Genomic DNA, 13,025 nt, shown 5'->3' with positions numbered 1-13,025 from the left:
GAAACTGAAAGAAGCCTGTCATATATATATATATTATATATGTGTATGTGTCTTTGTGTCTGTTTGTGCCCCCCCCCCATCACCACTTGATAACCAGTGTTGGTGTGTTGACATCCCTGTAACTTAGTGGATTAGTAAAAGAGACTGATAGAATAAGTACTAGGCTTAAAAAATAAATCCTGAGGTCGATTTGTTCGACTAAAGCCTTTCAAGGCAGTGCTCCAGCATGGCCACAGTCAAACAACTGAAGCAAATAAAAGGAATGCACAGACTGACTTGATGGAATCTGACCTGGCCCTTAAACAACTACAACAGCAACATCCTTTTCACCAATGATGCCTGCACCATTAATTTATAATATCTATACCAATGTTTCTCAGTATTTCATTGCGGAAATATATAACAAAGAGAATGTGTTGGATTTCTTTTTGTCTGTCTGTATGTCAATATCTATTAACCTGACTTTTTCAATGGCTACCTCATCGTTGTTTAACATCTATTTCCGATGCTAGTCGGAGTGCTGCACCAGGTTCCTGTCTGTTTTGGTTTGGTTTCTACAGCTGGATGCCCTTCTTAATGCTAACCACTCCACTGAGTGAACTGGGTGCCTTTAACATATAAAATGGCACAAGTGCCTTTTATGTGTCACCAACACTGGCCATGACTACAATTTCACTAATCTTCTCAAGTACAGCAAATTGCCCACAGTCTCGGTCACTGATATTGCCTCCGTAAAACTCAAAATCTGAAGATGATATTTCACCACTTCATCCCATGTCTTCCTAGGTCTACCTCTTCCATAGGTACCCTACACAAATATTTCATTGTTGAACAGATAGTTGGAAGAGCTTCCAGCTTTCCCATCAGAAAAAGCCATTTGGCCCAAGCAAACATTGAAACATAGATGTAAGACAGTAGTAAAGACAAAAATAAACAATATATTTAATGATCACAATCAGTGCATGGTTGTTTATCATTGTTTAACCCTAAGTTAGCTCTGGTTGAGTAGACCTGATCAAAAGCATCACATCCATATCACTGACTCTCTTTCTCTAGAACTGTATTACCCTATGTACCCCACCACCACCACCACACACAGACCCCCTTTTTTTTCTTTTCTAGATATCTATTTCTTGTAGATCCAATCATTGCTTAGAAGCTGCCATTTGGCTCATTTGTACCCTTATTTCTTGGTAAATAAGATTCTTCTACAATACAAGAGGTTTTTTTTTTTTTTGAGGGGAGGGGATTCATAACGCTTATGCTAACAATTAATTTATTTTTACAGAACATGGTCTTTGCATGATATTTGCTATGCTCCTTCATCAGATATATTTGTGCAGCCATATCTTGAGAAAGTAAGTATCTCTCTGAATATTTCTTACAACTCAACTTCACAGACAATATCTACATTGATGTAACTAATGAAAAGACATATATATTCTTTTTATATTCTTCTACTCACAATTTTTATTTTTTACTTCATTGTCCAAGTAATTTTGCAGCAAATCAATCTAATAAACTTTATATATATATATATTTACATGGCTTAGTGGTTAGGGTATTTGGCTTACAATCATAAGGTTGTGAGTTCAAATCCCGGTGACTTGTTATATCCTTGAGCAAGACACTTTATTCCACGTTGCTCCAGTCCACTCAAATGGCAAAAATGAGTAGTATCTGTATTCTGTATTTCAAAAGGCCAACCATGTCACATTCTGTGTCATGCGGAATCTCTCTGAGAAATACATTAAGGGTTCACATGTTTGCTCAGCTACTTGCACGTTAATTTCAGGAGCATGCTGTTCTGTTGGTTGGATCAACTAGAACCCTCACCATTGTAAGCGACAGAGTGCCAATTTTATATATATATATATATATATACATATAGGCTTCTGAACAGTTTCTACCTACTAAATTTCTCTTGCAAAGCATTGGTCAGCCTGAGGCTGTAGTAGATGACACATGCATAAGGTGGTATGCAACAAGACTGACCCAAAGCTACGTACTTTTCATATTTCATGGCAATTCTCTAGAACTACAGTGGTGGCAACATGAGATAACAATCGTAATTCCTCTTGAAACTATCCACTACCTTACATTATAGAAATGACCAGTCATATTGGTTGAGTAGCTAAAATGATATTAAGTTCATCTCCCATCATTTCCACTACACTGTAATCATGACTTGAAAGCAGCCAGGAAGACAGTGGGAGAAAGATTTTATTTGGTGGTTATCAGTGCCACAAAGAAAGAACTGCAATTCTCTGACCACCTGATCCAGTTTTTTTTATTCTTTTACTTGTTTCGGTCATTGGATGGCATCCATGCTGGAACATCACTTTCAAGAGTTTAGTTGAACAAACTGGGTTCAGTCCCACCACTTTGGCACTTTGGACGAATGTCTTCTGCTTGTAGTCTCAGGTCAATCAATAATTCATGCATGGAATTTGGTTGATGGAAACTTATAGAAGCTTGTCATGTGTTTGCATGTATTTAAACTGTTTATATTTATATTCTGTAGCTTAGCAGTTAAAAAAAAAATAGAGATTATTAAGTACAGGGGACAATGTGATCTACTTAATTCTTAAAGGTGGTTCTCCAGCATGGCTACAATGCAATGACTGAACCCAGCAAAAAAAAAAAAAAAGTTTTTAATTAATCTAATTGGAATATTTTACTAATCTAACTTCAAATACTTGTTTATTCTGTTCACATGGAATTATTTCACTGGGATTTTAACAACTATTTTTTTTTTTTTTCTAATTTTCTTGATAGATTCTAACAGACTTATTACCATGTATGATTATAAGTCCTTTGGATTGCTTTTGGGAAGGAGCAAAGCTTTTTGGACCTGAAAATCATATGTCTATAATGTAAGTATACAACTTCTCAATTTTTAATTAAATATCATTTTAACATCTTTGCTTGTATAAGTTGTTGGGCCTGCCATATCTTGATTTTATCTTTTCTTGTTTTTATGCTGCACCACTTCATATGTGAAACCATTTTAGTATATGGCCATTTGCTTCAGTCCTGTATCATCTCAATTGCGAGGGCTAGCATCTACAATTCTTCTACCCCTCATCTTCTTCAGTCTTCATACCTTTCTCTATCAATAAATGCCCTCCTCCTCTAGTGACGGCACACACCACTTTTTCACTAACAGTGGGGCTAAATAGTTATAATAATCATTATTACAAGCATTAAAAAGCAATTCATTATTCCTGACATTGGTTTGACCTGCTAGAAATAATCCTTTCTACTAAAGGCATGAGACCTGAAATTTTGGGGGAGGGGTAAGTTGATTTCATTGACCCCCAGTGCAAAACTGGTGCTTACTTAATTGACCCTGAAAGGATGAAAAGCAATGTTGACCTCAGCAGAATTTGAACTCAGAATATCAAGATGGAGGAAATACCGATAAGCATTTTCCCCAGTATGTTAACGATTCTGCCAGCTCACCACCTTTGACCTGCTAGAAAAAATGCCAAATCTTTCTCATATCATGCCCTATATTAAAAAAAAAACATTCTTTAAATGTCAAATTCCTTTTTCATACTTTGGGGGCCTATATACTATAAAAGTACTACTGATTGAGGATGATGGGTTGGTCCAGGGCTATAAATAGAAGACACTTTCCAAATGTGCCATACAGTGTGACAGAACCCAAAACCTTGTAGTTGAAAAGCAAACTTAACCACCCAGCAGGTCTACAATACCCTGTCATTTCATCACATTAACATGGGTGGTAGCTTAATCTATTATTCTCACCATAACCTGTTGTTTTATCCCATGACAATCCTGAACCAGCAGACCTGTGATCTGTGATTCCCAACATGGGGCATGGTAATATTTTGGTGAGGCATGCATAGGGTTATGTTGAATTTTTATACCTTTTGTACACAATGTTGAGTACACCAATAGAGAAAGAGTTATTTAAAAAAATTCTTTACATCCCTTCTGTGGACAATTATCAAATTTTGGACACTTTAAAGACAACAGGTCGTTTTCATTTTATTCATTGATCACAGGCAAATGATGTTCTAACTGTGACTATCCCATATTGTTTTAAGACATTGAGATGTGATTTAAAAAAAGATTTGGTTGCTATTTCTAGCTGGCTGAGTAACTACACAGAGGCTCTTTTTGTGAATGTACCATGAGTATAGCAGTGAACCCAATCGGTTCTCAACCAGCACCAGAACACACCCACTATATTTTTCCTATGTACTTTACTTTTTCTTTTAGCCTTTTGCACTGCATCCACCCCTTTGCCCTTGCTGATTCTCCTTTCCCTTATCGTATATTCTCTTTTCAAATTACCACATCATCATCATCACTAACTCCCACCTCTACACCAGTCCATCTGGACCACCAAGTAAGAATGGTACCCCACCCATTATTTTTTCTACATCCCCACTACTACCATCACTAGGATTTCTAGCTCTAAACCAAGCAGTCATGGTTCAAGTCTTAGCATGGGAGCTAAATTCAATGAGCCAACGAAGTCAAATCTCACATGCCTTAACCCTCAATTCTTGTGAAGATGCTACTGAAAAAAAACTACCTGTATTTCATCAATAATAACCAATTCTCACTCAAATTATGCCCTGTGTCTTAAAAAAAAAAGGAAAATATTTCTATTGGTCATAGTGCCTTTCTATCAGGATTGATTTGTGACAGTAACACCATCATTTATCAGTGAGAAGGTTTTGTATGTGGCAAATCAATCTATTTGAAAATAGTAGCAACATCATTAAATCACAACATTAATAAAGGACACAGCAAAATGTTGTGACTGAAATACAGAATCTAGATAGGTACAACTGGAATGACTCCTCACATAAGTAGGTCTACTGGATCAGTTTTCACCTGGGGCTAAACAACAACAGCATACTACCACTTCAAGGATATGTAGGTAACAAATAATGCCATAAGCAGACCGATGCTGCTGTCACTATATTCCTCCTCCTACTACTACTACTATTATTACTACTTCCTCTACTGCTGTTTGTACCACCAGTTTGGTCTGACTGATTAACCCTGATACTTTTATGGTTTTCTCTCACTCTTTCTCCTTCCCTTCTCTTCATGCCTGCTGAAATGCCCCTTCCCTCCTTACCTATACAGCTCAGCTTAGCTTAGGTGCCTGCTACCACTATTCACCATCATGGGTGGTCTACCCAGATTAAAAAATACTGTTGCTGCTGCTACTACTACTACTACTACTAAAACTACTCTTGCTACTACTACTACTACTAAGTAATCATAATGGTTTCTGATTGAGGCACCAGGATGGGAATTTTGAGGGAAGACTGCTAATTGATAACCATGAACCTCAGTACTTGATAAGTACTTGGTTTATAAGATTCCAGGAGGATGAAAGGTGAAGTTGATCTTGGCAAGAATTGAACTCTGAATCTAAAGACCTAGAACAAATACCACATTTTGTTCGGTGCTCTAACCATTCTGCCACTTGAGTATCAAGTTTTTACTCAGCAGACATACATAGGTATTTTTCCAGAAGCATGGCAGCCAGGAATCAATGACAAAGCCTGGTAGTGGATGTTCAGCTTGCTAGAAATAGCAGTCAGAATTCCTTCAAAATGCACATCTTAAAAGAAAAGGACATTCGATTTAAGTGTAGATGTGACTGAGTGGTTGAGTAGTTTGCTTCCTTACCTCATGGATTCAGGCTCAATTCCACTGTGAGGCACCTTGGATGAGTGTCTTCTAATATAGCCCTTGGCTAACCAAAACTTTGTAAGTGGATTTGGTGAATTTGTAACTGAAACGGTTATGTGTATGTGAGAGAGAGCTTGTATGTTTGTATCTCCTTGTCTTAATATCTTGTGATAGCTGTATATGAGTGTCACTGAGATAGACAGACAGACATCTATGTGCATGTTAGCACGTGTATATCTTTGTATGTCCTACCTATGTGTCTCTAATAGCCATCTTGTGTCTAAACATTAAGTTGGCAGATAAAATGTTTTGTAGTATTTATTGTGGCTTTCTAAACTCCTGAGTTTATATTCCTATGACATCAACTTTACTTTCCATCTTTTGGAGTTGATAAAGTAGCACCAGTCCAGTACTAGAGTTAATTCCCCCACCTTCTCTCTCTCTCTTTTTCTCTCTCTCTCTCTCTCTGAGTAAATTGGCAATGTTCAGGCATGTCATGATGGCATCCTAATGACTCCATCAGGAGTCAAAGGCTCCAATGAATCTATCCCTGTCCAAAGTCTTTTATAGGTCACATGTTTACTGTTGCTGGCCCAAGGGAAGTAAGCATGAGTCACTATAGAATTTTAACGCAAGATAACAACACTTCAAAACACTCATACAAACACTTACACTCGCACATACTAATATACACTCACCTACTTACACATGTTTTGCACACAGAGAGATACATTTTAACCTCATGGATGTTTAAAGTGTTTACAAAGGAAGTACCAATAGGTTCTCTATCAGACATCTACATTATGTCCATAATAATGTCTTATGGTTTTTGAATTATCAAGACATGTCCATGCCTCTTGTATCTGGAACCTCACTTCATTTGTTTATATTAAACTATAGGCATGAATGAACTTCAGTGTGGTCATATGATTTGCTAGAAACGACAACCAAATCTCAAAACACTCTTTATTGAGTGATATAGTTTGGTGCACACTGTAAACAAAATTTATATGGCTAGGGATGATACATGTTCAGTCATAGGTCTGATCAGTTCATACAGCCTTCATGCTATCCCCATCCAAAATACAACATGTATAGGTTTGGTCTCATGCAAACACACAGACACACACACACACACACACACACACACACACACACACACACACACACACACACACACACTCGCACACAAAGTGAGGTATTTGTTTTGCCGTTTACTTCTGCTGTATTGTCATTTCTGTTGTTTTGATTATTCCACAGGAAATATTCCAACAATGTTAAATGGACCAACTTAAATCCAAGAGAAATGGTTGAAAAATCAGATATCAATAACAGGGATGTCATACTGGATGTAATGGATCGAGTAAGTGTCTATTTCTATTCTCCTTTTCCGCCCTTCTCTCTCTCTCTCTCTCTCTCTTCCTCTTTCACTTTGTATCTTGACAGAAGGTATTGACACTTCTCATACATACCGTATGTCAACTGTGCCAAACATAAGACCACTAGACTGAAATCTGGCCTGTGGTAATAATATTTAGTATCATTAGTTACAAGTTTCCAACAGACCAACCAATCAATGGTTCAGAGTACTCAAAAATGTAGAGTCTATTTTTATTGAAATATATGAATAGTACTGGCAACAGACTGAATAACCAACTCCAAAGTGAGCATGTATGTGAGGAGTGTATACTTCTTTAGTAGGTCTGCCTGTATGAGAACTGCCCTTGTTAGATCACTATATGTTTCATACAGAAAGATATGCTAGTGTCCAGGGATCCAGTTGTGTTTGAACTCACGTTTACGATCTCTAAACTATGTTTTGTGTTCTGTGTCTTTCATCTGAACTCTTCTTTCAGTTCTACTAAACTTTCTAACTCCATTAGCTCTCTATCTCTATCTCTCTCTCTCTCTTTCTCTCTCTCTCTCTCTCTCTCTCTCTCTCTCTTCTCTCTCTCTCTCTCTTTCTTTCTTTTGGTCTCCAGATGTTCCATACATCTAAGCAATCTTATCCATCCACCAACCAGAATTCCATATCTGTTCCCTTACATTTAAAATTAAGGGCATTTACAGCTCCTTCTTGTATTAGAGATCCTTTTTCCATTTTTTTCTACTACTGTTATTCCCAAGTCCACATGAATCCCAGGATAGGACCAAGTAACACCAAGACAAAGGAAAATGGTGATCCTTGAAACTTACTTCTAACATCTGACAAAAGGGCCTGTTTATTTATTTATTTATTCATTTTCTCCCTGGAGATGCAATTTTACAAGATCTTGACAAGGATGTTTATATCCTCAGAGGTCACAAATCTCTCACCCTCAACCTTTTTTACACACCATCTGGCACCCACCAGTCTTTACACCTCTATAGCTCCACCACCTCCACCACTGCCACTTGACTTCCATGCCACTAGCAATCATCTACGCCCATTACAACAACACTCCATTACCGCCTCCACCACTGAAAATGTCATTCTTAACATGCCCACCACCACTACTATCACCGTCACCAACACTACCGCCTCCATCACAACCACTACTGCCAACCATCCACCACCTCCATCACCACCACTATCACTTCCATCATCACTGCTACCATTCACCAATGGTGCTGCCATGATCACTACCATTTCCATCATCACTGCTTGTCATCACAAATGGTAAATGTACCCCCTACCACATTTAACAGCATGGCTAACACCACTATTACTACCACCACAATTACCTTCATATCTACTACCACTGTTGTAACTACTGTCACAAACACTACTTCTACTACTACTACTACAGCTGTAACAGTTGCCAGTGTTATACTACCACTACAATAATCACTACTACTACTACTACTACTACAACCATCAGTGGCATACCACCACCCCTCCACTATCATTGCCTCCACTCTTTTTATTCCCTGTGCCCTGTCTTTTTGTTTATGCACCAGTGTCCCCTATTTCCTGTTGTAATTTTAAATGGTCTTTCCTACTCCTCACCATAACACAGCCTATCAGAGAGGAAGGGACATCTGGAAAAAAAAAGATACCCCCTCCACACTCTTGCTACCTTTATTCATTGACCATGTGTGTGTGTGTGCACATGCACACATGTGTATGTACATGTGCATACATACATAAACGCACATTAATCAAATGTACACACACCTATGCTAATTACATGTATACACCAAACCAGTGATGGGAGTGGAGAGAGCAACAATTTGGTTACTCAACCTGTTAGAAATAGTAGCCAAATCTCCCTCAGAATCATACACATGTGTTTTTGTAGAGGACAAAATACATTAGATATGTACTCCTACATACAGTTAAAAAAAGACAGGGTGGTGAGGAATTTAGAATTTGATGTCTGTTTGATAAGGGTTTGGTCAAATTGACAGTCATTAAAGCATCAGGTAGTTTTCTTTATGGCTTTCATTCTGGCTACACATCTAAAGTCTCCCGGTAAATTTTTTTCTCTGTGTGTCCCTACACCTACCTCTGCAAGTCACACACTAAGCACTTTATCCTTCCTATCCAACATCAATCCTCTGGGATCCTACTCCATGTACCACAACTTAACTTTGTAGCCCTGTCAATGTTTGCAGTGAACATCAATCATATCAATGTAACCCAGTGATTTTTCGACTGGATCCTACATGGCTCTTGCGAGTACATAGAAGATTTGGTTGTTAAAATTTATCTGCAAAAAATAAGGTTATACTTCTTTCTACCAGACACAAAATATTTTAACACTTGCTTTTATACAATTCCTAACAATATTTACTTATAAAAATATAATAGGTTTTTTTTTCTTAACATCAAATGACTTGAAGGGTCCACCTGAGTAAAATAGGAACCAAAGAGGTCCACAGTCAAAAAATAGTTGAGAAACACTGATTTAACCAGTTTTGGATGGTCTACAAATCTTATAGGCACTGTCCTTCTTGACTGAACCATGATTATTTTTTTTGTTTTGAGGGGGGGGGGTTCTTGCATCTTTTTTTTCTTTTTCCTTCTGTTTACACTTTCCCCCATTGCACATGGTCCTTTACTCATCACCCTCTCTGTTTTTCTCTCATTCTCAATTACTCTTGCTCTTTCCCTTTCTCTCTCTCTCTCTCTCCCCCTCTCTCTCTCCCCCTCTCTCTCTCTCTCTCTCTCTCTCTCTCTCTCTCTCTCTCTCTCCCTTTCATTATTCCTTTCATTTTTTTCTCTCTTTTTCAACCAGGCTGGTATCAAAAGTGGCTACCTAGAAAAGCCATGTCTTAATCCAAAGGATCCAAAATGTCCCAACTTAGCACCCAACAAACAATCAGGATTGGTAAGTTGTTTTCTTCTTCCTTCCTTAATTCTTTTTTTTTTATTTTTACAAATTCTTGCCAATTACTCCATTTTAATCTTCTTCTCTTTTTCCCCTCTTAATTTTTTTTACCTTTACATTTCCTTCTTGTATTTACAGCCACCAGACATTGGAGCTGAGCTCACAAATGGCTGCACTGGCTTTGCTTCTAAATACATGCACTGGCAGGAAGACTTGATTATAGGTGGCATTAGAAGAAACAAGACAAATCACATTGTTCGGTAAATATGCTATCCCTTTTATTGGTTCTAATGATGGTGCTAGTGATACCAGTCAGTAGAAGTTACTGCTGCTGCCTAGTTCCATGTTAGCCTTGATCGAGCAGACCTTTGTTCAAAGACAGTCAAGCTATGGCCTTATTTAAGGCTATAGGATATAGTTTGGTGGGAGATTTAGACTACTATTCACAGCAGATAGAGCAACCAAGTAAAGGTTTCCTGATTGGTACCTGGTGATGCTTGTTGTTTAGTCCCCGGTCAGTCCTGATTGAGCATATCCATGATTGTGGACATTCCAACCATGACAACTTTATCTCTTTAGAAACACATTGGATTACATTGTCCAAAGTATCTTTTGGGGTTTTTGAAGTGGCTCATGCCAGGATTTGAACTCAGTAGCATGTGTCTGAAGCATGACCACCATTTAGAGGGAAGTCACAATAAGCTTTTGACAAACTAAAAGTTACAACTCTTGTGCAGGTTTTATCCCAACTTGGTGAGACAGTTAACTTCATTTACCTGCAATTTCTGGCCTTAGAGAACATCTTGGAGAAAGATGGTCACTAACAGGGTGCTCAAATTACAGGAAAATGAAATTCTTCACTGGTAAACTCATTAAGATATTTTCCTTTCATTGTGAGTCAGTGTTCGCCTTCATGTTCTTTTGTAGTCTACAGTTAGAGAGCTTCACCACATAATGCAACCTATTTTACTTAATATTTGGTGCTCTTTCTTTCATTGCTGGTAAGAAAAAATGGGAAAATATGTAAATGATGACATTTCCATTTACTAACTTTAGCATCAAAATTCACTTAAGTACATATACAATATCACACACACTTGTGCATACATACATAGATATGTCTCAATAGTAGCTTTAACCCTCTCAATGTTTTACTTTCGTCTCTACCATTATAGAGCAGAGGCTCTACAGTCCATAATCCAGTTGATGGGTGAGAAAGATATGTTTGAATATTACCAAAATGTGAGGAAGGTACGCACCATTGACTGGACCATGAACAAGGCCAAAATGATCCTGGAAACGTGGCATCGCAAGTTCACAGCTGTAAGTACTTCATTCTTTTCACAAGAGGGATTTTTGCAAAAATCTGGTCTTCCCATTGCACAATTTAGCCTAACTACACATTTTAATCCAAAATTTAACCTGCTTAGCTCTTCTTTACATAGTTTTTGTCTACACTTTCGCTACCAACCTGCCTCATACTGCCTCTTTCTATGATACAAAACTTCTTGATTAAAATGTATTTAAATTAAAATTCTTCCATTATAATTTTCTGGAAGAACCTTTTCATACTTTTCAAATTCCTGTATAAAAAGAAAAATATTAGTCCTCAGTCAAACCGGCCAACTCATGCCAGCATGGAAAGCGGGCGTTAAACAATGATGATGACGGTGATGATAAATGCACCTCCAAATTATTAATTATTTTTTAAAAAAAAACTATTGATGCATAAGTAATGTTGGAAACAAATATAGGCATTGAAAAATTAAGTGATTCCATTTTGTAGTTTTATTGAGTATTCCTGTAGCTTCATTTACAAAGTAATTAATAATTTGTAGGTGTTTAACTTCATAAGATTCCAGTAAAAAAAAGATATATTATTTTTATCAATAACTGGTATATTAAGCTAATATGTAGACAATAAGTTTTCAGAAAAATAAAATTTTGTTTTAAGTGATGCTGGTAAGATTTTCCATTAATAGTATTAATCAGGTTGGCACTTACAATTTGACTGACTGTCCATAAAAACATCTCAGATTTTTGGTCTGTCAATTAGATAGCAATTTAATTGTATGTGGTTTTGTTGTTTAAACAGGAAGTGGACAACATATACAATGGCAAGCATCAACAACACATTCATGTTTTCTCATCAACATCTCTGGCTGATATCATGGAAAAGTTTTCTAGTGTCAGTGTTGTACGCATTGCATTGGGGTACATTGTAATGGTAAGTATATCTCTTCTGATTCATCGTTTCCTCTCTTTTTTGGTGTATTTGTTCCAACTCTCTATGCTCTGAGTTCAAATCCTATAAAAGTTAACATAATCTTTCATCCTACTGGATCAATAGAAAAAGGTTCCAATTCAGGATGATGGGGTGGTTAAGAAGCTTGTCTCCCACTTGTTGTCATGAGTTCAGACCCACTGCACAGCACCTTGGGCGAGTGTCTTCTATTATAGTTCTAGGTCTTGTGAGAGAGTTTGGTTAATGGAAACTGAAAGAAGCCTATTGTATATGTGTGTGTGTATTTGTGCATCCCATTGTATGATGGTTATAAATGAGCAAGTATCATCTCTATATATATAAACAGCAAAATGTCTGTCTGTCTGTGTGTGTGTATCCTTTATACAAATCCACAATTTTTCAGTTAGAGGGCTCGCACTTTCTATGGTCATTCAAAACCGCTCAAGGGTGGTCGTGCACATCTTTATATTTCCCCAGTCATCCCGCAAAGCCATTAAAAAATCAATAGAATTAACTTTTTTGTGAATTTTCTATCCAAATCCCAATCAAAATGCCCGAAACTTGATACACCAATTGAATACCAGCTAGCTGTATGTGATTGGTCGGAGATTCGGACAGTACTCGCGTGTATGTGCACACGCATGCAGCTGTATATGCATGCACTAGCACTATAACCCGAGTGCTAGTCATCATTATTAAAGCAATTATCATTTCCGGTTTTCTATGTTAAGTATATCTAGTCATGGCGAAATACTGCTTTGCATGTGGAAAGATATAAG

At 37.4% G+C, this 13,025-nt stretch overlaps 1 protein-coding gene across 2 annotated transcripts in view; it reads left to right on the top strand.

The window, feature by feature from the left end:
• LOC115214132 (protein patched homolog 1) overlaps positions 1-13,025 on the top strand; it is a 121,101-nt gene that overhangs the window by 82,069 nt on the left and 26,007 nt on the right. For both annotated transcript variants that reach the window (XM_036504765.1, XM_029783193.2), the window contains exons 6-12: positions 1,289-1,358; positions 2,779-2,876; positions 6,949-7,051; positions 9,909-10,001; positions 10,140-10,261; positions 11,177-11,324; positions 12,097-12,228. In XM_036504765.1, the coding sequence (XP_036360658.1) occupies positions 1,289-1,358; positions 2,779-2,876; positions 6,949-7,051; positions 9,909-10,001; positions 10,140-10,261; positions 11,177-11,324; positions 12,097-12,228 (766 nt within the window). The remainder of the gene's footprint in view (positions 1-1,288; positions 1,359-2,778; positions 2,877-6,948; positions 7,052-9,908; positions 10,002-10,139; positions 10,262-11,176; positions 11,325-12,096; positions 12,229-13,025) is intronic.

This window comes from Octopus sinensis, linkage group LG7, assembly GCF_006345805.1.
Source record: "Octopus sinensis linkage group LG7, ASM634580v1, whole genome shotgun sequence".
Taxonomy (NCBI): Eukaryota; Metazoa; Mollusca; class Cephalopoda; order Octopoda; family Octopodidae; genus Octopus; species Octopus sinensis.
The sequence above is the reverse complement of the archived record's forward strand: the minus strand, read 5'-3'. Positions and strand labels throughout refer to the sequence as shown.